We start from the raw sequence: 24,822 nt of genomic DNA, 5'->3' as shown, positions 1-24,822 counted from the left end.
TGAACTCAGTAAGGTAAATGATCTGGTTAACACAGTATGATAACTCTGTAAAGACCATGAGTCAGAAACTCTGTTTTCACCACTAAAGCTCTGTGGTGGGGAACCTCGCTTTTCCCCCATTTTTTTCAGCTGCAAAATGATGTCCAGGTAACGTCCAAATTCTTTCCAACCCTAAAAACTGTGTAATGCGCTGTTTTAATGAGGACAGAGGTGTAGCATTTACTCCCAGGGAGGGTTCCTGGGGTGGCTATATAAACTCTATGCATACAGATTCTTTTCTCCAAAGGGAGCCTGTCCATGTTCATATTTCCCTATTTATAAGGCATGATCTGTCATTTATTGGCCATAACCTTCCATTATACTGGATGCTATAAGAGTGTCCTTGTTAAAATACTGACATGCCAATAAAACTCACTCTCTGTCTCAAACAACAGCACTCACGTTGAGGCCACAAGCTGGCTCTTATTTAAACATACACTTAGAGGAAGAGGTGAAGTGTCTTATTTTACCCCAGGGTAGAGTCAAGACTGCTTCCAGTTAAAGAAGAGTCTTCAGGCAAACAGAGTGTAATGAGTGAGATGGCTCTCCGGCAGAGCTGAAAGACTGCCTCCAGGAAAGGCAAGGAAGTGACGGGGAATGCCTGGAGCCTGGGTATGCGTTTGGGGTTGGGGGAGTGGTGATTTCAAAGAGCAAAGCTCTGGCCTCAACTAAAACGCCAGAGGGGACATCTGGGTTTCACAAACACAAACAGGGAATGGAAGGAAAGGTGGTGATAAGCCAGACCCCTGGGTCTCACACCCTGCATTTATGAAATGAGAGGCTGTCCATCCCCACACACAGCTTCAGGATCAGAACCAAGGTGAACATCGGCTCCATGTTTATTTCAGTAAAGTCAGGGGGCTGTGTTTGGGCTTCCCAGTAGCTCAATGGTAAAGAATTTGCCTGCCAATTCAGGAGACACAAGAGATGAGGGTTGATCCCTCGGTTGGGAAGATTCCCTGGAGGAGGTCATGGCAACCCACTCCAGTATTCTTGCCAGGAGAATTCCATGGAAAGAGGAGCCTGGCAGGCTACAGTCCTTGGGGTCACAAAGAGTCAGACGTGACTTGGCAACTGAGCACGCACACCACACAGGGCCTGTAGTATAACTCTTCAAAATCTCCCATATCAACCTCCCACATATTTTAGTGGTTTCACCTTTGGCCACATTAGGACCTGCTAGCATGCTTTGGTGGAGAAGGAAATGGCAACCCACTCCAGTGTTCTTGCCTGGAGAATCCCAGGGACGGGGGAGCCTGGTGGGTTGCCAGCTATGGGGTCACACAGAGTCGGACATGACTGAAGTGACTTAGCAGCAGCAGCATGCTTTGGGGAAATGTCTGTGCTCCATCTCAATCTCAACAAAATAACTCCTGAGGAGGGGGGGATCAAAGGGGTAAACTTGAAACCTCCCTCAGGTTATTGTAAGTTGTGCTTAAGAACGACTTCTGGGATCACCAGCAGTAAACTTTTTATAAAACTAAAATGAAATCGTGTACTTTTTGAAAAGATGGCACGAAATACAGAAGTTAGGAAATACCTGATTTTGAATCTAGTCCAAACAAGAGATGAGACTTTGGTTTCATTTGCACTAGGAGACCTAGTCCAAGCTGCCTGGGAAGATCTGAGGACACCGGGATGCTGGTAAGGGCTTTTAACAGAACTTCAAGAGCAAGACAGCTGGTGATACACCTCATAGGTGTCCCTGACTTGCCAGTGGCCAGCAGGAGAGGCTCAGCACCGTCCCCCGGCAAGGTGTGGTCGCCCAGACCTCACACTCGAAAGGCACGTGAAGGCGGGTAACCCTCTGACAACACATCCTGGATCACTGGGTGGGGAGATGTTTCCCACCGGGAGCGTGGCCCAAAGGCAGACATTAGAAGTGATGAGAGACTCATAGTTAAGTCACAGAGTCACTGATGTGGGATCAGTCCTGGCAAGTTCATGATTGCAAGGAGGCAGAAATATACCCGAGGCTACTGTACAAGGCAGTGCTGCCTCCAATGGGGTTGGCTGTCTGCTCTCTGCATGTCTGGCTTCACCACGACCAGCCTGGTACCCAGCAAGCGCTCATTAAATGCCTCTGGGGACTGTGTTAAACTGACTTCGTAGTTCTTCAACTGCTTCACCGGGGAGTGTTAGGGTTCCCTCTGAGCCGGCGCCAGCAGCCGGCCAGGTTAAATGACACTCCAGCCAGAAACACCCTACAGGCCATTCAGTTAATAAGCACTGGGAACCAAACCCAACCAGAAATTCTGCCCTAATGGGATCCTTAGAATAGCTCTCAAATAGCTACTCAGAAGGCCTGACTTCCGCCCCCAGGTTCTACCTCTCCGGTATCTTCTGAGGTCCGGAGAGGCTAGAAATGGAGAGATTTCATTTTTCAAAGGAGCAAGTGAGGTAGGCTGTGTAGACAGGTCTATACTGGCTATTTGCCTCATCTCTCCCTGACACCTGCGACCAGGTTGGGGTAGGGGGATGGTCACGACAGCAGGCTCCTTGCTCCACACATTCTGAACGGTTCTCTGAATGCAAAATACCCTCCGACGAGTCCACTCTGCCTCCAATGAGCTGTCCTCCCAGATTTCCTTCTCTGGCCGCGGCTCCTCCCCCCGGGCGCCACCCAGACCTGTGCTGTCCCCGCGCGCAGTTCACCGCCTGCCTTCACCCTCTTGCCTTCTCCCCTTCTCCGCACTTCTTTCATTTTCTCTGCCCCCCAGAGCGACCGTCTCCAGGTCTCCATCTTCGCAGCCTTTCTCCTCCGGGTCCTGGCCTCCTACGAAGCCACACCCTTGCGGACCAGCGCCCTGGAGGAGTTTGATAATTGACTTAAGATCAACAAAAGAAAAAAAGTGAGCTCGGAGACGCTGGAGCACAGGCTCGTCCGGCGGAGCTGAGAAGGGCTCCCGGCCCCGGGCCCCACCTGCCGGGACGCCCGGCCGGACCCCTGCCCGGCCCGCGGGGCGCACGGAGGGACGCGCCGGCGGCCGCAGGTGCGGGCGGGCTGGGGGGTGGCAGCGGGCCGGGGGAAGGCCCTCGGCCCGCGTCTCGGCCGCGCGTCTGTGCAGCGGGCCGCGCCCTCCCGGCCCCTGGCGCCCGGCGGCCCGGGCGGCCCGGCCCCGCGAGGGCGGGAGGCGGGAGGGGCGGCCAGCGCGGGGTCTCCCCGCGGGTGGCGGTCCCGCGCTCCTCCGCCCGGCGGGCTCAGCTGCGGGCGGCAGGGTGTCCGGTGTCGGGTGTCCGGTGTCGCCGCGCCGGCAGGAGAGCGGCGGCGCAGAGAGCGGGCCGTGGTCGCGGTGAGGGGCGCGCGGGGCCGCGGGGCGCGGGGGCAGCTCCGGGCCGGGACCCTCGGGGGGCGCCCGGGGCTGCCGGGGAGGGAGCGCCTGGGGGTAGCGGGCAGGAAAGGCGGCGCGCCAGGCGCTCCGGGCGCCCGGGGGGCGGTCCCCGATCCCGTGGGCTCAGGGTGCGCTGGGGGGCCGCGCGGGGCCGCGGTGGGCGCGCCGCCCCTGGAAGGCGGGCCCCGACGGTGGCCGCAGGCGGTCGCGCAGTGACCTTCCCCCGCCCTAGGGTTCGCAAGGGCGCCCTTGGGGTGGCGCCGGTCGCATCGGGGAGTCACTGTGCAGGTTCGCTCAGAGTGCCTTTGTCTCCCCAAGAGTCAAAAGAAAGAGGCGACAGAGCGCCCCTTTCTTTCTAAACTTAAGAGTCTGCTCAACCCTAAAAGCTTGGTTGCATGCCTGCTTAAGAGAAACAATGACTTGGATACAGGTTTTTTGTTTTTGTTTTTGTTTTCCAGTGAAGAAGTAAGTGGAGTCAATGAAAGCATAGATCTGGCATGAGTGAAATCTCTAGATAAACCTGTGTGCAGAGATTTCAAATTTCTGAAGAGTGGTACAAAATCTTTAAAGAATTTACCAAATTGATGTCGCCCCTTCCAATTTATTTTATCCTGAGATAACCTTTGTGCGGATAGGTTAATAACGCAAAGTTGAATAACTGGAAGTCTGAAAACAGTTGGCTGTTTGAAAAGAATTAAATTCAAATGATATTCTTACCATTAAAGTTATGGTGTCCATATCAGAATATTTATATGATTAATTAGGCTGGGTTTTTTTTTTTTTTTTTTGGTTTTCAGTCGTGTCAGACTCTTTGTGACCCCATGGACTGTATGGACCCCCTAGGTGTGACCCCATGGACCCCCTAAGCTTCTCTATCCAGGGAATTTTCTAGAAAAGGATACTGGAGTGGGTTGCCATTTCCTTCTCCAGGGGATCTTCCGGACCCAGGGATCAAACCTGGCTCTCTTGCATTTCCTGCATTGGCAGGCAGATTCTTTACCACTGCACCACCCTTTGGGGTAAGGTCTCAGAGTCGTTAAAAATACGAAAAGTCCTCTTAAAAAAAAAAAAATCATTGTTCAGAGGACAGTGGCCCTAAACCCTGGTAAACTATGAGAAAATAGGAGAGCCAGGCCACACCTATGGGAGTCCTGGAAGACAACTGTGACCCATTAGAAATTTATTTTTGGAAAAAGTAGCAGACGTGGACATGTTGCTTGTCATTTTTGTCTTTTAAGAAAAGTATTGCACAAAAGTACTGAGTTAGCCCAGCTTTCCTTTTTCCTGGATCTTGAATGGGGGGAGCAGTCTGCACTCTGTACCGGACCCAGTGGCAGCGCTGATTGTCAGGGGGTACAATAGGGGAAATCCTGACCAGTCGATTTCCTCCTTTCTGCTTCCTCCACCCTGGCTCCACTTGCCTCGGTAAGTCCCCGCTAGATGGTGTGGCCCAGACCTCAGGTTACAGAGTCACAGTTGAGGCTCCTTTCACAGTGAGGAAAGCCAGCGCGGGTATGTGAAGTGACACCCAGCCCGGCCCAGGCAGGGCCGGCCTCCCGGGCGCGCCGGCGCTGTGTTTGAGGATGGAGCTAGTTCATACCTGCGCAGCCGCAGCCTCAGCGTGGCATGCAGCGCTTGTGTTTCAGCAGCCTCACTCCTCAAGATTCTTGTCAGCTGGGTCCCCAAGTTTTCTTTGAGGACAGGGGGAAGCAGGTGTCTTTCCCTGAAGGTCCACTAATGACCTTTAATGCAAAAAAAAAAAAGCATGTTTGGGGGGAACCGCACAAGACTGAAGCTGTGAGAGCCTGGACCTGTGGTCCCTGCGGTGCAGAGCCACCCTTTCCCCCTGGTCCGTCCCCGCTGCTCCCAGGGGCTGTGGATGGAGCTGCGGGTGGATGCTGTGTAGACTAAGTGATCCGTGTGAACGCTGTGAGCCCCGCGTGTCGGTCACTTCCCGCTGTCCTTCCTGGGGTGGGGGCTTTTCCGTACCTGCCCTCCCCTAAGGCCACCTGCACTTGCAGAGATGAGGTGTCTGCCCCCGACCCCCGACCCCGAGAGGGTCGACCCTGCCTCACGCACTTTGGGTTCAGCATTTCTGCTGCTGCCAGAACTTGCTTCTGAAACATCACCTGTGGTTCCCCATCCCAGTGATGCTCTGATTCTGAAAGGTGAAAGTTAAAATTGCTCAGTTCGTGTCCAGCTCTTTGCAACCCCATGGACTATACAGTCCATGGCTTTCTCCAGGCCAGAATACTGGAGTGAGTAAACTTCCCCTTCTCCAGGGGATCTTCCCAACTCAGGGATCAAACCCAGGTCTCCTGCATTGCAGGCGAAGTCTTTACCAACTGAGCCAAAGGGTAAGCCCAGGAATACTGGAGTGGGTAGCCTATCCCTTCTTCAGGGGATCTTCCCGACCCAGGGATCGAACCGGGGTCTCGTGCATTGCAGGAGGAGTCTTTACCCACTGAGCTACCAGGAAAGCCTGGAGTTTGCTGGAAAGCCAGCAAACTCCACGCCCCTGACTTGGAGCCAGACCTCCAGGCACAGCCCCTCCATCGTCTTGTAGAAAATGGGGATGGTGAGGGACTGAACTCCAAGGTTGTGATGAAGATTCGTTAGTTACTGCCTTCACTGCTCAAGGTCGTGGCTGGGGTCAGCATCCGAGACCAGGACTGTGCCAGGTGGAGAGAGGAGAGTGGATTCAGCCCTTTCAGGGTTTTCCTGTTTAGTCCCTGCCTGCCTTGTCCCTGTTGCTGGGAGTCGCCCAATTCCAGACTGGGGAATAGAGCAGAAGCCTCCAGCTTCCCTGGGCAGCTCCTCTCCCCCGTGTTTTATTTCTGTGAAAGTCAACCCTTGGTTAAGAAATGTCCCAGCATAAGGACCTTTACCGGAATGTCATATATAGCTTTTACTATGTTGAGGTATGTTCCTTCGGAATGTCAAGGACTCATTCACTTTGGTTTCTTAGCACTTGATCTAAGCGCTGGAGTCCAGTGAGCTGAGGACTTACCTTCTTGCTGCGGTTCTGACACCTACAGACAAGAGCTCAGCCTCTGGAAACCCCCCTCGAGTGTAGATTTAGTTGAGCCCCTCTCCTGGAGACCCCAGAGTCAGGAAAGCATCACAGGACATCAGTGGTCTGACCGTTAGAGCCTTTGAGGGTCGCCTCAAAGCAAAATACAAAGCTAGCCAGAAAGCCTGGGGCGGGTGAGGCTGACTGAGTTAGAGTCGGATGGTGCCTTTAATTCTTTTAAAAATTTCTCTTAACACTGGGTTCATTTGAGCCCTGGGATTTGAATGCTACAGATGGTAGGATGCAGATAGCGGGGGTCATGGTAGCCTCAGTAAAGGTCCCTGCTACACCAGGATTCAAGAGTAAATGGAACTATGTGTTCTTTATACGCAAACCACCCTGGGTACCCTGGCTGTTGGGCTGTTGCTCCTGCTTCTCTGAAAAAGCTGGTGTAAATGGAGAAACCGCTGCACAAGGAGGCGGAGCAGGAGTGAAGCTGCAGGGGCCTCCCAGGGCGTGAGAGGAGCAAGACAGCCTGCCTGGGAGTGACCGGGAGACGGGCCGGGACTGACCGGCCATGGGCCTAGGAGGGCCGCTGTGTGGCTGAGTGACCGGTCTGAGGCTTAAGAGCCTTTGAACTTAGTTTGGAGAAAGAAGATATTTGAGAGGGCACGGTCAGATGGTGGGATTGTTAGTCCGTTTCTTAGAACATACATAATCCTAAAGAGTTGAAATAAATAAGCTTTTTGTGCATATCTTATTGTATTGGAACAAAATAAACATCCCCCCCCCCCCCGAATGGAAATGTGTACATAATTTCCTTCTAATGACAAAAATATGAAGGTTTGCTACATTTTTGAGAAAGACCAGATGGAAAGGCGTGAAGTAGAGCACACCTGCTGTGGAGTAGGTACCCCCGTGAGCCCGCCTGCGTGCTCGGGCCCAAGGCTCCTCCCTCTGAGAAACTGTCTTACGGAGCGAGGACCCTTTGTGATGGGCCTGGTCACCTCTTCAGTTCAGTTCAGTTCAGTTGCTCAGTCATGTCCGACTCTTTGCGACCCCATGAACCACAGCACGCCAGGCTTCCCTGTCCATCACCAAGTCCTGGAGCTTGCTCAAACTCATGTCCATTGAGTGGATGATGCCATCCAACCATCTCATCCTCTGTTGTCCCCTTCTCCTCCCGCCCTCAATCTTTCCCAGCATCAGGGTCTTTTCCAAGGAGTCAGTTATTCGCATCAGGTGGCCAAAGTATTGGAGTTTCAGCTTCAGCATCAATCCGTCCAGTGAATATTCAGGACTGGTTTCCTTTAGGATGGACTGGTTGGATCTCCTTGCAGTCCAAGGGACTCTCAAGAGTCGTATCCAACACCACAGTTCAAAAGCATCTATTCTTTGGCACTCAGCTTATTTTAGAGTCCAACTCTCACATCCATACATGACTACTGGAAAAACCATAGCTTTGACTCGATGGACCTTTGTTGGCAAAGTAACGTCTCTGCTTTTTAATATGCTGTCTAGCTTGGTCATAGCTTTTCTTCCGAGGTGCAAGTGTCTTTTAATTTCATGACTCCCCCAGCTTATCTGGTCTGTAATTTTAGATCCTGTGAAATTAGGTTACCTGGAAGAGGTATACCTAAAACCTGGTGACCTTCCAAAACGTACGTGAGTGTTCTCTCCTGCCTCTGCACTGTTTTCATGGTTTAGTGAGTTGTCTGAACACTGCACTGTCCTTTTGTGAAGATGACAGCACAGAATTGTATTAACTGCCACTTTTAAGGGAAAATGGGGAAATTGCATTATGGTCTAATTTTTATCTCTTGTTTATTTCTTCCTTAAGCCTGGCTTGGGTTTGGGTGGGTAATTCTCTGAAATCTCAAAAACAGTGTTTTCTTTTGAAATATGTTGTTTGGAGAGAGGCTTTTAATTTCATCCCTGCCTTTGTCTCTTTAACTGTTTTTAGCTGTGGACGTGGTGGTTTATTGAGCTCAGAGGTAATCGCATGTTTGCTTAGTTGGGAGAATGCCAAACCTCTGTTAATTTTTTGTTTCCCTGAGATTGACCGGTAAAAAGTTAGGGTTTATTTTGTTTTGTGTGGTTTTTTTTTTTGTTAAAGTATCTTTGGAAATTACGGGATACAGGTTACACAGAGCTCTTAACAAAGCTTGCCTGAAATAAAAGCGGATCTGAGTTTCTGCCAAGCTTACTCCTAAGCCTGTCCTGGCCTTTGCACCTTTTGACACGGTTGCGTCTTGGCTGTTGCTCTTTGCAGGTTCATGAGTGGCGTTTTGGACAGGGAGCCTGGTGTGGGAGCCCAGAGGCAGTTTGCTGAACTGCCGTCGTCCCAGCCCCACGAGCGTCCGGGAAGGTCTGTGGGTGCCGCCCCGTGCCAGCCCAGGGGAGGCAGCCCTGGAAGCCGTTCTCAAGAACTTTTGCCCCAGGTGTAAGACTCCAGCCCCGCAAAGATGCTGAAACAGATCCTGTCGGAGATGTACATAGATCCTGATCTGCTGGCAGAGCTGAACGAGGAACAGAAACAGATCCTGTTCTTCAAGATGAGGGAGGAGCAGATCCGCCGCTGGAAAGAAAGAGAAGCAGCGATGGAAAAACAGGAGTCCTTGCCAGTGAAACCCAGACCAAAGAAAGGTAAGCGGAGCTCGCTTCTCCCGGGAGCCCACGCGGCGGGCTGCCTCCCCGCTCATTTTCACGTTTCACACTGGTCAGCCGCTAGCTGGGTTCGAAATCCGGTTTGGCAGCTGGACCCTGAGTGTTACTGAGCTTTTCATGGTGCAACTGATCAACCTGAAGTGTCCATGCTTGTGCAAGTACACGTGCACACACATGCACAAGTACACAGACACACACACGAGCGGCAATACTCTGGAGTGATGAGGCTGGGAGCAGATGTCTTTCTCGAAACCGGACTGACCTTAAGCTGCAGTAAAAAGTCACATGGAGGTGGACTCGAGGGGCATGCAGGAAGGGTCCACCTCCTCTTGTCCCAGATGCCTGGTGTTCTGCTGTGCTGGGCTTAGTCGCCCAGTCGTGTACAACAGTTTGCAAGCCCGCCAGGTTCCTCTGTCCATGGGGATTCTCCACTGGAGTGAGTAGCCTATCCCTTCTCCAGGGGAGCTCCCGACCCAGGAATCCAACCAAGGTCTCCTGCATTGCAGGTGAATTCTTTACCAATTGAGCTACCAGGGAAGCCCCTGGTATTCGGCTACCAGTATGCAAAGTCTTTACATCAGCCTCTCTCTAGAAATGCTGTTTCCATTCCGTAGACTCTGAGAGATGTTTGAGTTTTCTGTTTTTAGGGACATTCACTTTCAAGATGCAAATACTACTAAAAGGAAAAAAGTCATAATGCTAATTTTTTTAGTGTGAGTTCACCTTTCAGATGTACTACCTCTTCCTGGCCCAAGGAATCCCTGGTAGCTTGGCCGCGTCTTTGGGACCATGGATGAGAAGGAATTCCTTATACATCAGGGTTAAAGGGTATACACAAAGACACATGGGAAAGCATGTGTTAGCGCACACACACACCCCTCCACACACTTTCTGTTATGGACGAATACCTATGTTGTTGGGAAAAAAAAAAAAACAGTTTTCAAGGTCACTTACAGAGCGGCATTCAAAGATCAATTTCTCTTCGTTTTTTATTAAGCCCGGAAAAATAAATTTGATAAAACCATTCAGGGTTTCAAAGATTGAGAAAATTAATCTCCCTTGTATGCTACAGACTCAAAAAGGAAGTCAGTTGAGTGACCTTTTCCTTGCACTGTCTTTTATTAAAACCTTTTTCCAATTAAGGTTTTACAGTGATATGGAAATAAATGTGAGTACTTCATTTATTATTATTATTATCGCCAATAGCAGCTATTTATTAAACCCCTCTTTTGTCAGACACCATGCAAGGCACTTTTACATACATTACATGTCATCTTCATGGTATTTCTCCAAAACAGGTATCAGTGGTCCTGTTTTACACGTGGAGAAGTGCAGTAATAAATGCAAGGTCACACCCCAGTTGGTATTCAGGTCTACTGGGCTTCACAGTACTCTGCACTCTCCAAGGACATCCTTGGTTTTCCTTCTAGCGGTAACATGTCCAAACTGAAGCATGAGCCTGTATCTTTCCGATCTGGCTTCTCCATTTCCTTGCATCCTTTGGTCTGAGTTAACCAAGTATAATGGGGCCTCCTGGCACCGTGTTAGCTGTGAACGTGACATGCAGACGTGGTGGGTGACTGTGAAGACTGGGGCCGCAGAAGGGCTCTGTCCCCTGGAATCAGTGGCCTGGAGCTCTTTGGGAGACTTTGGGTTTCTCACGTTTGCTGAGTTGGTCTCCTCCTGGTGATGTAAGATGAAGTTCTTTGCTCAAATTCTTCCTTTGAGGGCTGTAGGTTTTCCCCTTTCATCTCTTTAAATGTATCGTGCGACTCCCTTCTGTCCTTCAGAAGAATCAGCTGCTGGCCTTATGGGACTTCCCTCGTCTGTTATTTGTTACTTCTCCCATGCTGTGTGTTCAGTCGCTCAGTCGTGTCCGGCTCTTTGCGACCCCATGGGCTGTAGCTCACCAGGCTCCTCTGTCCCTGGGATTCTCCAGGCCAGAATACCGGAGTAGGTTGCCATGCCCTCCTCCAGGATATCTTCCCCACCCAGGGATCAAACCCATGTCTCTCTTGCGTCTCCTGCATTGGCAAGTGGGTTCTTTAATATATCACCACCTGGGAAGCTTTTCCCTTGCTGCTTTTAATATTCTCCCTTTATTTTTTGTGATTTTAATTACAGTGAGTCTTGGTATGTTCCTCTTTGGGTTCATCCTGTATGGCAGTGGTCCCCAACCTTTTTGGAAGCAGCGACTGGTTGTAGGGAAGACAGTTTTTCTGCGGATGGGGATGGTGGGGGGTGGTAATGTGAGTGGTGGGGAGCAATTACAGCCTGGGAGTTGGGGACCCCTGCTGTTTGGAACTATGTGCATTTCCTGGGCTGGGGTGACTATTTCCTTTCTCAGGCTAGGGAAGTTTTCAGTTATTATGGCCTGAAATTCTCAGGCTCATTCTCTGTCTCTTTTTCTTCTGGGCCCCTATAATGCTAATATTAGCGCCTTGATGTTGTCCTCAAGGTCTCTTGACCTGTCCTCATTTCTTTTCATCCTTTTTTCTGCTCAGCAGCAGTGATTTCCATGCCTCCATCTTCCAGCTCACTGATGCACTCTTCTGTATCATTTAGTCTACTACTGATTCCTTCTGGTGTATTTTTCATTTTAGTTATTGTATTCTCCTTCTCTATGTGTTCTTTATATTTTCTAACTCTTTGTTTAAAAATTCCAACTTCTTGCTCTGTGCATACCTGCTGTCCTCCTGAGTTCTTTCATCATCTTTACAAGCACTGCCCTGAGCTCTTTCTTGGGTAGAAAGCTTATCTCCACTTCATTTAGTTCTTCTGGGGTTTTGTCATCTTCTTTCATCTGGAACGTGTTCCTCTGCTGCCTCATTTTTTTTTTTTAATTTTTTTTCTAAGTTGTTATTTGTATTTTTCTGTATGTGGTAGGTTAGCTACATTTCTTGACCTTAAAGAAGGGGCCCCTCTGAAGATGTTCTCTGTGTCTTAGCAGCCCTCACCCCTCTAGATGCTTAAGCCGTACGCTCTCCAGATTTTCCCTAAGAGGTCTGCATGGGCCCTTCCGTTGTGGGAGGCTGAGCCCGTGGGCCATCAGCTGGCTTGGTTGGCTCCTACATCGGTTGATTCTCAGGCTCTGCCTTGTCTGAAGGCCGCTGGCTGTTGGTTAGATGGATCTGGTCACAAAGTGACTGGTTGAGGAATCCTAGGGGGTCCAGGGGCTAGTTGTGGTAGCTCACCAGTAGGTGGAATCAGGGTCCCAAGGACTCCGGGGAGGTTGCCCTACCCATGGACAGGTGAACTGAGGTCCTGGGGGTAGCGCTGGATTATTGGCAGGCAGAGTCGGGTCATGGAGTCTGGCCACAGGGCCCAGGATCCCAGAACTCATTTCAAATCGTTGGGCGGGGGTGGGGTGGAGGGTGGGGGGCTGGTTCTCGACACAGTTGGGTTTGGCGTCTGGGGTATCCTGAAGCTTGTGTTAGCCTCTAGTGGGCAGGGGCCGGGACCTGGCTGGTCCCTGGGTAGGGCCTGCCCTGCTGTGGGTGGCCTGGATCTGTAGCTCTCTTGCCTTTGGTGTCTGCCCCTGGTTGGTGAGGCTGGTCTGGAGACCAGTGCCGGCTTCCTGGAGGGAAGGGCCAGTGTCTGCCCGCTGGTGTGTGGGGTTAGGTCTTGGCCCTCTGGTGGGCTTGGCAAAGTCCAGAGGCGTGTCTGCAGTCAGCTGTGGGCTCAGGAAGTCCTTAGGGCCTGCTCATGGCTGGAGCTGCGTTCCTGCCCAGTTAGTCGTTTGGCCCGAGGCCTCTCAGCACGGGTGGCCTGCAGGCTGTTGGGTGGGGCCAGGTCTTGGCACTAATGAGCCAAGATGGCAGCTGCCAACAGCCGTGTCCTCACGATAGAAGGTCCCCAAATATGTTTACCTCCAGGATTCACGGTCTCAGGGTGACCCATAGTCATCCCCGCCTCCCTGGGAGACGCTCCAAAGCCGACAGGTAGGTCTTGCCCAGACTCCTGTCAAATGACTGCTTTTCACTCTGGGTCCTGGTGTGTGTGAGATTTTGTGTGCGCCCTTTTAAGAGTAAGTCTCTATTTCCCCCACTCCTGTGGGACTCCCAAAATTAAACCCCGCTGGCCTGAAGGCAATGGCACCCCACTCCAGTACTCTTGCCTGGAAAATCCCATGGACAGAGGAGTCTGGTAGGCTGCGGTCCATGGGGTCGCTAAGAGTCGGACACGACTGAGCGACTTCACTTTCACTTTTCACTTTCAGGCATTGGAGGAGGAAATGGCAACCCACTCCAGTGTTCTTGCCTAGAGAATCCCAGGGACGGCGGAGTCTGGTGGGCTGCCGTCTGTGGGGTCACACAGAGTCGGACATGACTGAAGCGACTTAGCAGCAGCAGCAGGCCTTCAAAGCCAAATGTTCTGGGGGCTCATCTTCCCAGATGAGTAGGACCCCCGGGCTGGGGAGCCTGACCTGGGGCTCAGAACTCTCACTCCGGTGGGAGAAGCTCCAGTCTGTGGGTCGCCCACCTTGGGGTATCTGTCTCACTGTGGTGTCTGTCTCATTGTAGTTCCTTTTCTATGTTTTTGGTTGGAGAAGATCTTTTCTTGTAGGTTCTGGTCTTTATCATGGATGGTTTTTCTGCAGATAGTTGCGATTTTGGTGTGCTCAGGAGACAAGGTGAGCTCAGGGCCTTTCTGCCCTGTCATCTTGCCCAGTCTCCTGTTGATTTTTTAATAGGACGACTAGAAAATGCATAATTACAGGCGGCGCTCCCATTGGACAGCACTGCCCTAGACTTTGTAAACGTGGCCCCAAGCAGTGCCGATTGAGCTGCTGGCGTGTCAGACCCTGAACTCTTAGGTCTATCATCTCATGAAATCATCACAGCCAAGCCTGGAGCTGAGTCACTTTCACATTTCACAGGTGAGGAAAGGGAGACGGAGGGACCTTAACTGACTTGCCCAGGGCAGCAGGACCCTGAGCCTGACTCTCCCGTAGCTGGCACTGTTAACAAACGTTGCCCCTCGTTCAGCCTGCCTGGCGCTTCGAGCTGACCTGGAGCTTGGTAGCAGTTGCCGTTGCCTGCAGGAGCCCTGCACACGACTGAACATGTGCTTGTGTGGGTGTCTTCCCGTGGAGCCTTTATTCCGTAAGTTTTTTTTTCTGGTCATGCACACAGAGGAGGTCTTTACTTGGTAGAGGCTGCCCAGCAATAGACACCTCTCCAGCTGGGGGAACTTCTCGTAAGAAGCCAGGCTATGGTCACTATGGGGGGTGACAGATGCTCCGTGTGCACCCTTGGAACAGGCTGGGGCTTGTGAAATTTCCCTTGTGGATTCTCAGACGAGCTCCTTTATGCAGAGCCTCCCCTTTTCAATGAAATGATGGCAGAGCCCTGGTGTGTCCCATCTGCCGTGTCTGCTTCCTCCCCGCCCTTCCCTCCTGACCCAGCACAGTGACCTCTGCTGCTGGATTCAGTTCTCAGCTCGGTTGATTCCTCAGCCAGGTCTCACCCTGTGAGTTGCCTCTCAGAGTCTCTTCGTGTCGTGGTCTCTTGCTGACTCCGTGACTGTCTTCTTTCACGTCTCTGCCTGACCCGGAATACCTGTGTTCCCCAGGGGAGCCTCACTCTGCCCTGGTGGTTGGCAAGCTTCAGGTGGGACTGAGGGTCCCTTAGACTCCGTGGGAAACTTACTGAAAGCTTGGACCAGGAGAATCTACACCGGGGACACTTGCTGCAGTTTCCCAATGTTGACAGATTCCCTGAGCCTCATTCACACACTCCCCGACTAGGTTAGGGTCAGGGTCTCTGTACTCCCTCCCTGGGGCACCTCTTCTCTTTATGGAATCTCACAGCTGTATTTCGAAACCAGACCTCTTATCTGAGCATTGGTCTCATGTCAGTTACCCAACGAGCATCTCCGCTCAGAAGACCCTTGGGCCCTTGATGCAAAGCCAGGTTCTTCGGCATCATCCCAGCTCTCCTCCCCGCCCCCCAGGCCTGTTCCTGCCTCTGTCTCCACCATGATCTGTGGCCCACTTTCCTTTGAGTCACCAAAGCCGGAAGCCTGGGAGTCCCCTGGTTACTCCCAGTCTCAGCACACTTGCATTGCTCCATCCCACGGAGGTTCTCCCTACCACCCTGCGGGTCTGTTAGCAAGTGCCAGGCAGAAACCTTGTGTTGATGCCATTTCATTTAATCTTTGTAAGAATCCAGGGAGGTGAACATGGCCCGCCGCCTGAGTCTTACAAGTAAGGAAACAGAGAAAGTGACGTGGGCAGGTCACCAGTGGAGTCCGGGTTTGAACGGCAGATCTGAGTCTGCTCTGAGCCGCCGATCCCAGCCCGCTCTGGGCTCACTCTGGGCTGGATAGTGTGACGGCCTTGGTCTCACGTGTTGAGTGCTGGACTCGGATGCCCACTCGGACGCTCCCTCTCACCCCCTGGAGCAGTGGGCCAGCCGGCCTCCCCCCGAGTCACCTACTGGCTTGTCTGTGCCACCACCTGCTGCCCGGGATGGTGGCGCTCTGTGGGTTCCCCAGCTCCCTTTCTGTCCCTTCTGTCTCTAGAATAAATATTTTCAAAGTTTTAAAACACAGGCTCGCAGAATTATTACCCGCACTACCTTCGGGGAAGTCCTCGTAGGACTGGGCCTCACTGTGCTAAATTCCTTCAGTCACATCCCGATTCTTTTGCGACCCCATGGACTGTAGCCCTCCAGGCTCCTCTGTCCATGGGGATTCTCCAGGCACTGGAGTGGGTTGCCATGCCCTCCTCCAGGGGATCGTCCCGACCCAGGGATGGAACCTGCGTCTCCTGCGGCTCCTGTATTGCAGGCAGATTCTTCACTGCGGAGACACCAGGGAAGCCCAGGACTGGGCCTTGGTCTTCATGGAACCACACGTGGGGCTGCCGCTGTCCTGCCCTGCAGGGCTGAGACGGCGACCCCATGCCCAGCTCGCTCAGCAGAGCCCTGCAAACATTCGTTTCCTGCCATTCTTGAGGGTGGATTTCCTGTTTTTGCTCTCAAAGGTATTTCAGTCTGGACAGTGCATCAGAGGTGGCTCTAAACACAGGTTTTACTGCCTCACCAGCAGGTAAGGAATTCTGGTCCCACACTACCAGCTCTACAATCCCAGACAAGGAACTTACCTTCCCGGAGCCTCGATTTCCTCATGGCCGAGTAGGGTTACTAACAGCCTTGGTGATGCTCTATGTATTTCAAGGCAGACCTGGCACGGGCATCAGTCAGAAGGAACAAGGCCGTAACACCCAAATCCCAGAGGCCCTACCAGCTAGGCATTTGCCCTCTGGTTTCTGGGTCAGAGGTGGATGACTGTGAGGAGCGGCCAGAGCGGTGGGCAGTTCCTGGGGCGTTGTGAGTTCAGGCAGCATGTGGACGCTGCAGCCCAGGGTCAGTGGACATCCCCTGTGTGCCCAGGAGTAGGGTTTCTGGGTCATATGGTAGCTTTAGTTTTTTAAGGAACCTCCATACTGTTTTCCATAGTGGTTGCACCAACTTTGGTTTCCACCAACAGTGTAGGCGGGTTTCCCTTTCTCCACACCCTCTCACCATTTATTATTTGTAATCTTTTTGATGATGGCTGTTCTGACCAGTGTGAGGTGATACCTTATTGTAGTTCTGATTTGCCTTTCTGTAATAATTAGTGATGTTGAGCATCTCTTCATGTGCCTGTTGGCCATGTGGGTATCTTCTTTGGAAAAACATCTGTTTAGGTTCTCTGCTCACATTTTGATTGGGTGGTATTTTGTTTTGTTTTGTTTTTGGTATTGAGCTGTTCATTTATTTTGGAAATTAAGCCTCTTTGGTCACACTGTCTGCAAATATTTTCTCCCAATCCATAGGTTGTCTTTTCATTTTGTTGATGGTTTTCCTTTGCTGTGCAAAAGCGTCTCAGTTTGATTAGGTCCTATTTGTTTATTTTTGCTTTTATTTCTTTTGCCCTGGGAGACCGAGCTAGGAAAATAGTTATGATTTATGTCAGAGAATGTTTTGCCTGTGTTCACTTCTGGGAGTTTTGTGGCGTCCTGTCTGACAATTGTGGACTCTTGGTTGGTCCGTCAGACCAAGAACATGGAATTAATCCTTTTTGAGCACTTGTGTGTGAGTTCAGACTCACCCCCTCTGTTTTATCAAAGAGGAAACTCGGACTGGAGAAATAAAGCGCCGTGAACACTGGGATTTTGGTACAGCTTTCTGGAGTTACGCAACACAGGCCCTCCATGTAAACCCCGTCACCGGGCGTCCGGGGCCTGGGCAGGCGGGCTCCCGCTCCCCATGTGACCTCAGCCCACAGCCAGGCGGCTTCTCAAGCCTCGCCAGCTCTGGCGGAGACCCCGGTTCCACGTGGCCCCTCACCGGTTCCTGTTCCTGGGCTTCGGTCATGCTGTTCCTCATGTCCAGCACCAAAGCCACTCTGTTCTCTGTCTAAATTCCATACCCATCCTCCCCAGCTGAACACCAGGAACTTATTTACTCTCTGTTCTTTTGAAGCCCCCTGCCTTCTCTGAATCCTCGTTGGACGTAATCTCTCCTGGTCACAGAGTATGTCCCCCTGCCCACCCGCCCCCATCTCTAGAAATTTAACACCCCTCCCTCAGCCAGGTGGCTCAGACTATAAAAAATCCACCTGCAAGGCAGGAAACCCAGGTTTGATCCCTGGCTTGGGAAGATCCCCTGGAGAAGGGAATGGCAACCCACTCCAGTATTCTTGCCTGGAAAATCCCATGGACAGAGGAGCCTGGCAGGCTACAGTCCATGGGGTTGCAAAGAGTCAGACACGACTGAGTGACTAATGTCATTGTCTCAGTCCTGCTACTTTCGTAATTAACTAGTGGTTCAGCTCCTGCCTCCTTTAGCTGGAACGTGAGTCCCTGGAAGCCAGGACTGGTCTGTCTTGTTTGCAAGTGTCTGCAGCGCATCCACCTCAGGGCCTGGCACGAAATAGACAGGTGGCGAAGTTCATCAAGTCAGTGACCTGCCGCCCTGCCCTCCTCTCCCAGGCCCTGGTGACCTGCAGGAGGGTGTCTCACCCCGTGCACCCTGCAGCACCCAGCTCTGCACCCCGCCAGCCTTAGGGACGCTGCGGGAATGTCGTGGGAGACAGCCCTCCCTGTCTTGGCATGAAGCCGAGGGCGTCAGGGCAACCCCCCTCCCCGGGTTCAGGGAGCTGTGTGGACCCCCCGAGGACCCCAGGGTCTTTGCCCCGAAGGAGAGACGCCGTTAGAGCAGAGACTCCCATCAGGGACGCTATCTGACACATCCAATAACCCCCTTCCTTCTTGCCCCAAAGCCGCCGTCTCTTACGCCTCCCCCACCCCCTCAGAGGTATGGGGGCTCTGTCCTCCCCTTGGCTGCCACTCCCCTTTGCTTCTCAGACCCTCCTGTGTTCGTAGGGTTTCTGGATTCCTCACCCCCAGAACAGGGCCTCCCCCGACAGTAGTCATGCACCCGAGTGCCCTGCGTTATGCTCTGGGACACAGTTTGGGGGGATTGTGTGTTGCTGTCCCGAGAGGGGCTGCAGGGACCCCTGGGCCCCTCCCGCCTCCCTTGGCTCTCAGCCACGCCATCTCCGACCACCTTCCTCCTGCTGCCGGAACGTTGGTAGGGGGATGTCAGGTGAAGACCGAGAGGTGGACACAGTGGGAACATTCTTAGCTGCCCCAGAGCAGGCAGTACAGGGGCTTTGTGAGGGACGCCAGCATCCCACAGTGAAGGAACCTGTGGGCATCTCAATGAGCCAGAGCTGACCCGGCCTCCCCACCCAGGGCCCACCTGAGACTGACCTGCCCTCATACCTGCGTCCACCTCTGAGCACAAACTGTTTGACTCCTCCTCCCTGCCCCCCCAATATCCTATTTATTGTTAATAATTTCATTTATTTACCTTTTGACTGTGCGGGGTCTTCATTGCTGCACGGGCTTTTCCCTAGTTGCAGTGTGTGTTCTCATTGCAGCAGCTTCTCTAGTTGTGGTTCCCGGGTGCAAAGCCGCAGACTCAAGACCTGTGGGGCACGGGCTTGGTTGCTCTGCGGCATGGGGGGGTCTTCCTGGCCCCGGGATTGAACCCGTGTCTCCTGCATTGGCAGGTAGATTCTTTACCCCTGAGCCCCCAGGGACGCCATGACTGTCATACTGAGAACCTTGTCCCCAGAGCATCCCTGCAGCCCTGAGGATAGAAGGCGCCCAGAGGAAGAGCTAGGCTGGCCCCGAGTGGCCGCGTCCTGAGTCCACAGCAGGACGCTGGTCCTCCGTCTGCTGGACGGAGACTCTTCCATGGGAAGCTGGCCTCTGCTTCCCGCGACCCTTCCCCGGCCTGGCCTGCATTCCGGCAGCAGCCCCCCGCCACACACTCGGCAGGGCTGGTGAGCATGTGTCCTCGGGCTCAGGCTTCTGGACGAGGATGAGCTGAGGACCCTCACAGCCCTGGTGAGTCCCCTCCGGGACCTTCACACTTAGGACTGCCCCCCTCCAACTTCTCCGGGGGATGGCCCACCGTCCCGGGTGTCAGGGAGCCTGATGTGCCTGTCGGAGGAGCAGGAATTAGAAAGTAAACACAGCGACCAGCAGGGAACGGGGCTATTCTAGGAGCTTCCCCACGTCTCCTACTCCGGGCGCGTCGTCTCTCACGGCTGATGGGAGTCTCTCAGCTGCCACGTCTGTCAACAGCACAGAGGAGCAATTGCACCCGCCTCTGCTGAGCGCCGTCGTGTGTCAGACACCCGGGGACCTGCCCCCACGGCTGCCTCCCCCCACGGCTGTCCTCCTGAGCGGACGTTAGCGTTCCTGTTATGTGGACAAGAAACTGAGGCTTAGGGAGATTAAATGATTTGTCCAAGTTGTACGGCTGAGTGGCAGGGCTAGGGTTTAAAGCAAAGCTGGTGTGACTCTAAAACGCACGCCTTGGACCCAGCAGTGAATCCTAGGAAGATGGTGGACACGCCGTGCCCAAGAGCAGCTGGGTTGCAGGGAGATTCTTAGGCTTCAGAGGTTCACGTGTCTGATGTTGGCTCCGTTACCCTAGAGATAACACAGACAGTGGTCTTCCCATCTCGGGTCTTCACTTATAAAAAGGGCATGTGCAGAACCCACACTCATCATGATTTAAAACGGACAGTCCAGCCACCGCCCTGGAAGGGGCTGCTTGCTCAGAGCACGTCGGACGTGCTTCGCTTCATCTGATCTTTAAATACTTGAACGGTGGAAAACCTCCTAACCCACGGCCGAAGATACTTGTTCAAACCAGATTCTTGTTTTGCTTGCAGACAACAGCAAATCCGTTCACTGGAAACTGGGAGCCGACAAGGAGGTCTGGGTCTGGGTGATGGGTGAACACCACCTGGACAAACCCTACGATGTGATCTGTGATGAGATCCTCGCGGAGAGGGCGAGGCTGAAGGCCGAGCAGGAGACGGCGGAGCTCAGGTGTGGACCCGCGGGCCGGGAGGGCCAGCCAGGCCAGAGGGGCCGCTGTGCTTCTTGGCTGGTAGAGCCTGCAGGAGGGCCAGGCGGGACTCGAGGGCATGTGGTGGCATCCAGTTTCTGGAAAGTTCTCCCTTCTGACCTTGGGGGACCCCTTTCACTCACGATGCCACCACGTCGGCTGTCCTGCATCCCCATTGGGACATTGTGGATGAGGTTCCCCGTGACCCTGGGCTTCCCTAACATTGAGCAAGAGCAGCATAGTTGCGGGAGTGAGTGAGGCTCCAGGACCCCCTCAGGCTTCAGGCTCCAGAGCTGCTGCTGAGGAGAGCAGGCCCGAGGGGGGTCTGTCTATGCCGGGCTCTCAGGGACGGACTGGGAGCTTGCAGTCCAGGAGGAGAAACGGGTGGCCACGCGGGCTGTGTGTGCGCTGTGACTCAGGCCAGGCAGGGGCTCCCAGATCCCAGGGGGAGAACCTGGAAAGGTAAGTAGTTTTCCAGCTTGCAGGAGGTCAGGTGGGAAAAGGCAGGCAGGAGGTCATCAGGACTCCTCAATAGAGGGTATTTGATATGTGGGATGATGGTGAATCGTTCTGCGTGTTTGGGGTGCACGTGGGTGATGGGGGTCGGGATGTCATGTGCCTCGAAGGCCAGATTTAGGACTCTGGATCTTATTCTGTAGACAGTGAAGAGGTGCTGGGTGAGACCAACTGCAGACACAGGAAGGTCACGTGGGTGGCAGACTCGGGGCAGGGCGTGGGTCCCCTCTGCCGGGTGCTAGGGTGGCTTCTGGGCACCCCGCCCCGAGTGTGGGCAGCCCTGCATGAGAGGAGACACAGGAGCAGACAGGGGGCCTCTGTCCCACGCCCCAGGGCTGTGACTTCACAGCCATAGGTGGGCACACAGGATAAAAAAGGGACTCTGTGCTGCTGAGGACGCGAAGGCTGCATGCTCTGTTCCACTCTGTTCTGTTCACGAACAGAAGGAAGGCTGTTCAACCTCTGATTCGGGAGCCGGGCAGACCTGGATTCCAATCCTGGCCGCTGCCGGGCCTTGGATGCGGGATAACGGTTATCCTGAGCCTCTTTTAGCAAAGCCAGGATGACCTCACCGTCCCCGCAGGGCTGCTGTGAGGACTTGGTTCACGTCTTCAAGTGCCTCGCAAGGGCTCAGCCTGCCGTCAGCGCCGTTCGCATCGTTTGAACGTAGACATCCACTTGGGGGAACGCTTGTCTTTTTACTGCAGGATGTGTTTTGATAATTCCACGTTTGTTTCTCTCCAGAAAAGCTCAGCCCGGAGAGCTCAGCAGCAGCTCGAAACCAAAGCCTCCATCCTCCGAGGGGCGGGCGCCCGGGAACGTGGGGGAGAAGGCGGCGGAGGCGGGGACGCCGGGCCGAGGCTGCGGGCCAGCTGCGCCGCTGGCAGAGCAGAAAGCGCCCGTGAGTCTTTCACGTCCGTAAAGTGTGCGGAACTTCACGTCGGGGAGACAGAGGTGTCGGGGCCCCGGGGCGTCAGGATCCTCATTGGGCTTTTCTGGGGAAGGTTCCTCCAGCTTGAAGGCCCTGTGGTTGTTCCTTAGGGGGATGGACTCACCTGCTTCTTCAGAAACAACATAGAGCCCCCTCTGCATGAGAGAAGGTGTGAGGAGAGAACTCTAAATAGAAAACTGTGCATCGTTAAGACATCCCCAGGGTTATTTTTTCCTGTTACATTTTTCTGTAACGGGTCTGCAGGGTCTTTCTCGAAGGGCCAGCTGGTGGACGGCGGATCTCCTGGTCCCGTGGCCTCCGGGACTGGCGTGGACAGACTGCAGCCAGCTCTCCTCACCAGGGCGGGCAGGGCCGGGTCTGCCGCTTAAGGCTGTGGTTTGCTGGGCCTGGAACACCGGCTCCTCTGGGATCTAGACTGTGTCCTCATGAGTAACCCCCGCTTCACCCCAATGATGGAGTGAAGGGTGGATGGAGCCGGACAGGGAGTGTCTTGGGGGCGACCTGTTGTGCAAGAACGGTCGACAGTTGTCAATGATTTTTGAGCAAGGGGCTGCCCTGACCCCTTTCGTTGAGGACGAAGCGTCAGGGCCCGTTGGTTTCATGGGGTTTGCCTGGTTTGTGGGATGGCTGTTGTCCTCCACACAACAAGAGTTCTGTCCTCGGAGCTAGAATGAATTCTCTGAGGTGTCAGATGGTTTACAAGAGCTCAAACGCAATTTGCTTCTGGGATTGTGCTTTGGAAGAATAATAAAACTAGATGATGAGGTTATTTCTTCTGCCAAGAACTTAATTACCCGGAGGGCTAGCAGGGGATTTGCAGCAGCCTGGCTTCTGCGAGGGCTCCGGCCTTCTGGCGCTGTATGTGCTCTCTACTTCTTGGAGAGTGTTGAGCAGGGATGGGGGGGTACATGGAGGAGAAGACCCCAAGATGGATTGATTTACTCGTTCAGTGAACAAGTACCGTTATGTCCCAGGACTGAGATCACACTGCAGGAGTGAAAATAGGAATCACTGCTGTTGTGGACTTCATAACTGAGGAAGCAAGAGAGACTTCACATAAAGTGTCATTTCAAGCGGAAGCAGTGGTCCAAGGACTGGGGTGTGTTTCTGTGCTCTTAGCCCAGGGACGTGAGCATCACCACGGCGGGCAGAACGGCTCTGCAGGGGACTCGGAGCTGGAGGTGACCACACAGGGTGCCTGGGGCTGGAGGTTCCAGCAGAGAGACCACTGGGCAGGGCTGTGTGGCTGGGGTGGCTGGCGTGCAGAGGCAGTGATGGAGTGAAGGGTGGATGGGGCCAGATGGGGAGGGTCTTGGGGGCAACCTGTTGTGCAAGAACGGTTGCCAGTGGTCAATGATTTCTGAGCAAGGGGCTGACCTGAGCAGATTCTTTTCAGAGGAACTGACCATTCTTGCATCAGAGTAGGTCTTGCATTCTTGCATCAGATCAAGGTCTTTAGCACAGGTTTCCAAGCTTGGACGCCTAGGGGCATGAGAGTGTCATCAGCATAAACAGGAACCAAATGCTGAAGGAGTTGCTGTTTGTTTGTTTTTTTAATGAAGGATAATTGCTTTACCAGATTGTGTCGGTTTCTGCCCTGCATCAGCATGCATCAGCCATAAAGACTAGTCTGAGTCTGGTTTAGAAACATCAGGGATTTCTCATGCTCATTGAGGTGGAGTTGTAAGTTGATTTTATATGTGCGCTTAGTTGCCAAGTCATGTCCAACTCTTTGGGACCTGTGGACTGTAAGCCCATCAGGCTCCTCTGTCCATGGGATTCTCCAAGCAGGAATACTGGAGTGGGTTGCCATTTCTTTCTCCAGGGTATCTTCCCCACCCAGGGATTGAACCCAGATCTGCACTGCAGGCAGATTCCTTACCATCTGAGCCGCCAGGGAAGCTGATTTTATATAAAAGAATAAAATACACACATTTTGATTTAGAGTTTGCAAAGCTTTTTCTTATGGAATTATTTCATTTTATGACATGAGTGTGATTTCTGTGTGGCACATGCATAAACTAACACCCGAAGAGACTAATCTGCCCCTGAATCTCTGAAAGTCCTTGTTTTCATATACCTGCTTTAACGCCCACTCCCGTCATAATTCCAATGTACAGATTTGTTGTCTTCTCCAGATCTGCTCCTTGGGAAAGAACTCTGGTGAGAGACCAAGACAATGCGTGTTTCCAAAATGCAGTCCAGACTTGCACTGTAAAGATTTCTGTGTTGCGGCCGTAACTTAACCATTGTTGTTCAGTTGCTAAGTTGTGTCTGACTCTTTGTGATCCCATGGACTGCATCACACCAGGCTTCCTCCTTCACTATCTCCCAGAGTTCTCTCAGATTGATGTCCATTGAGTGAGTGTTGCTATTTAACCATCTCATCCTCTGCCACCCTCTTCTCCTTTTGCCTTCAATCTTTTCCAGCATCAGGATCTTTTCCAATGAGTTGGCTCTTTGCATCAGATGGCCAAATTATTGGAGCTTCAGCATCAGTCCTTCCAGTGAATATTCAGGGTTGATTTCCTTTAGGATTGACTTATTTGATCTTGCAGTCTAAGAGACTCTCAAGAGTCTTCTCCAGAACCACAATTTGAAAGCATCAGTTCTTTGGTGCTCAGCCTTTTTTGTGGTTCAGCTTTCACATCTGTATATGACTCCTGGAAAAACCCTAGCTCTGACTATAGGAACCTTTGTTGGCAAAGTGATGTCTCTGCTTTTTAATTCACTGTCTAGATTTGTCATAGCTTTTCTCCTAAGGAACAATCGTCTTTTAATTTCATGGCTGCAGTCCCTGTCTGCAGTGATTTTGGAACCCAAGAAAAAATATAAATTCAACCATAGTATCTGTTAATAAAAAGATATTGTCATGTCTTTAAA

At 52.8% G+C, this 24,822-nt stretch overlaps 1 protein-coding gene across 3 annotated transcripts in view; it reads left to right on the top strand.

Moving 5' to 3' along the window:
• The first annotated feature begins 2,697 nt into the window (after positions 1–2,697).
• The window catches only part of SH2D4A (SH2 domain containing 4A), a 62,459-nt gene continuing 40,334 nt past the window's right edge, over positions 2,698–24,822 (top strand). For 2 of the 3 annotated variants that reach the window (XM_043454598.1, XM_043454596.1), the window contains exons 1-4: positions 2,698–3,032; positions 8,657–9,030; positions 20,293–20,452; positions 21,732–21,888. In XM_043454598.1, coding sequence (XP_043310533.1) covers positions 8,850–9,030; positions 20,293–20,452; positions 21,732–21,888 — 498 coding nt within the window. In that variant the 5' untranslated portion in view covers positions 2,698–3,032; positions 8,657–8,849. Of the gene's footprint in view, positions 3,033–3,187; positions 3,333–8,656; positions 9,031–20,292; positions 20,453–21,731; positions 21,889–24,822 lie in introns of those variants that run through there. The other variant, XM_043454597.1, reaches the window with a different exon arrangement.

Source organism: Cervus canadensis, chromosome 31, assembly GCF_019320065.1.
Source record: "Cervus canadensis isolate Bull #8, Minnesota chromosome 31, ASM1932006v1, whole genome shotgun sequence".
Classification (NCBI taxonomy): Eukaryota; Metazoa; Chordata; class Mammalia; order Artiodactyla; family Cervidae; genus Cervus; species Cervus canadensis.
Note: the sequence above shows the minus strand (reverse complement) of the source record. Positions and strands in the feature narration are given on the sequence as shown.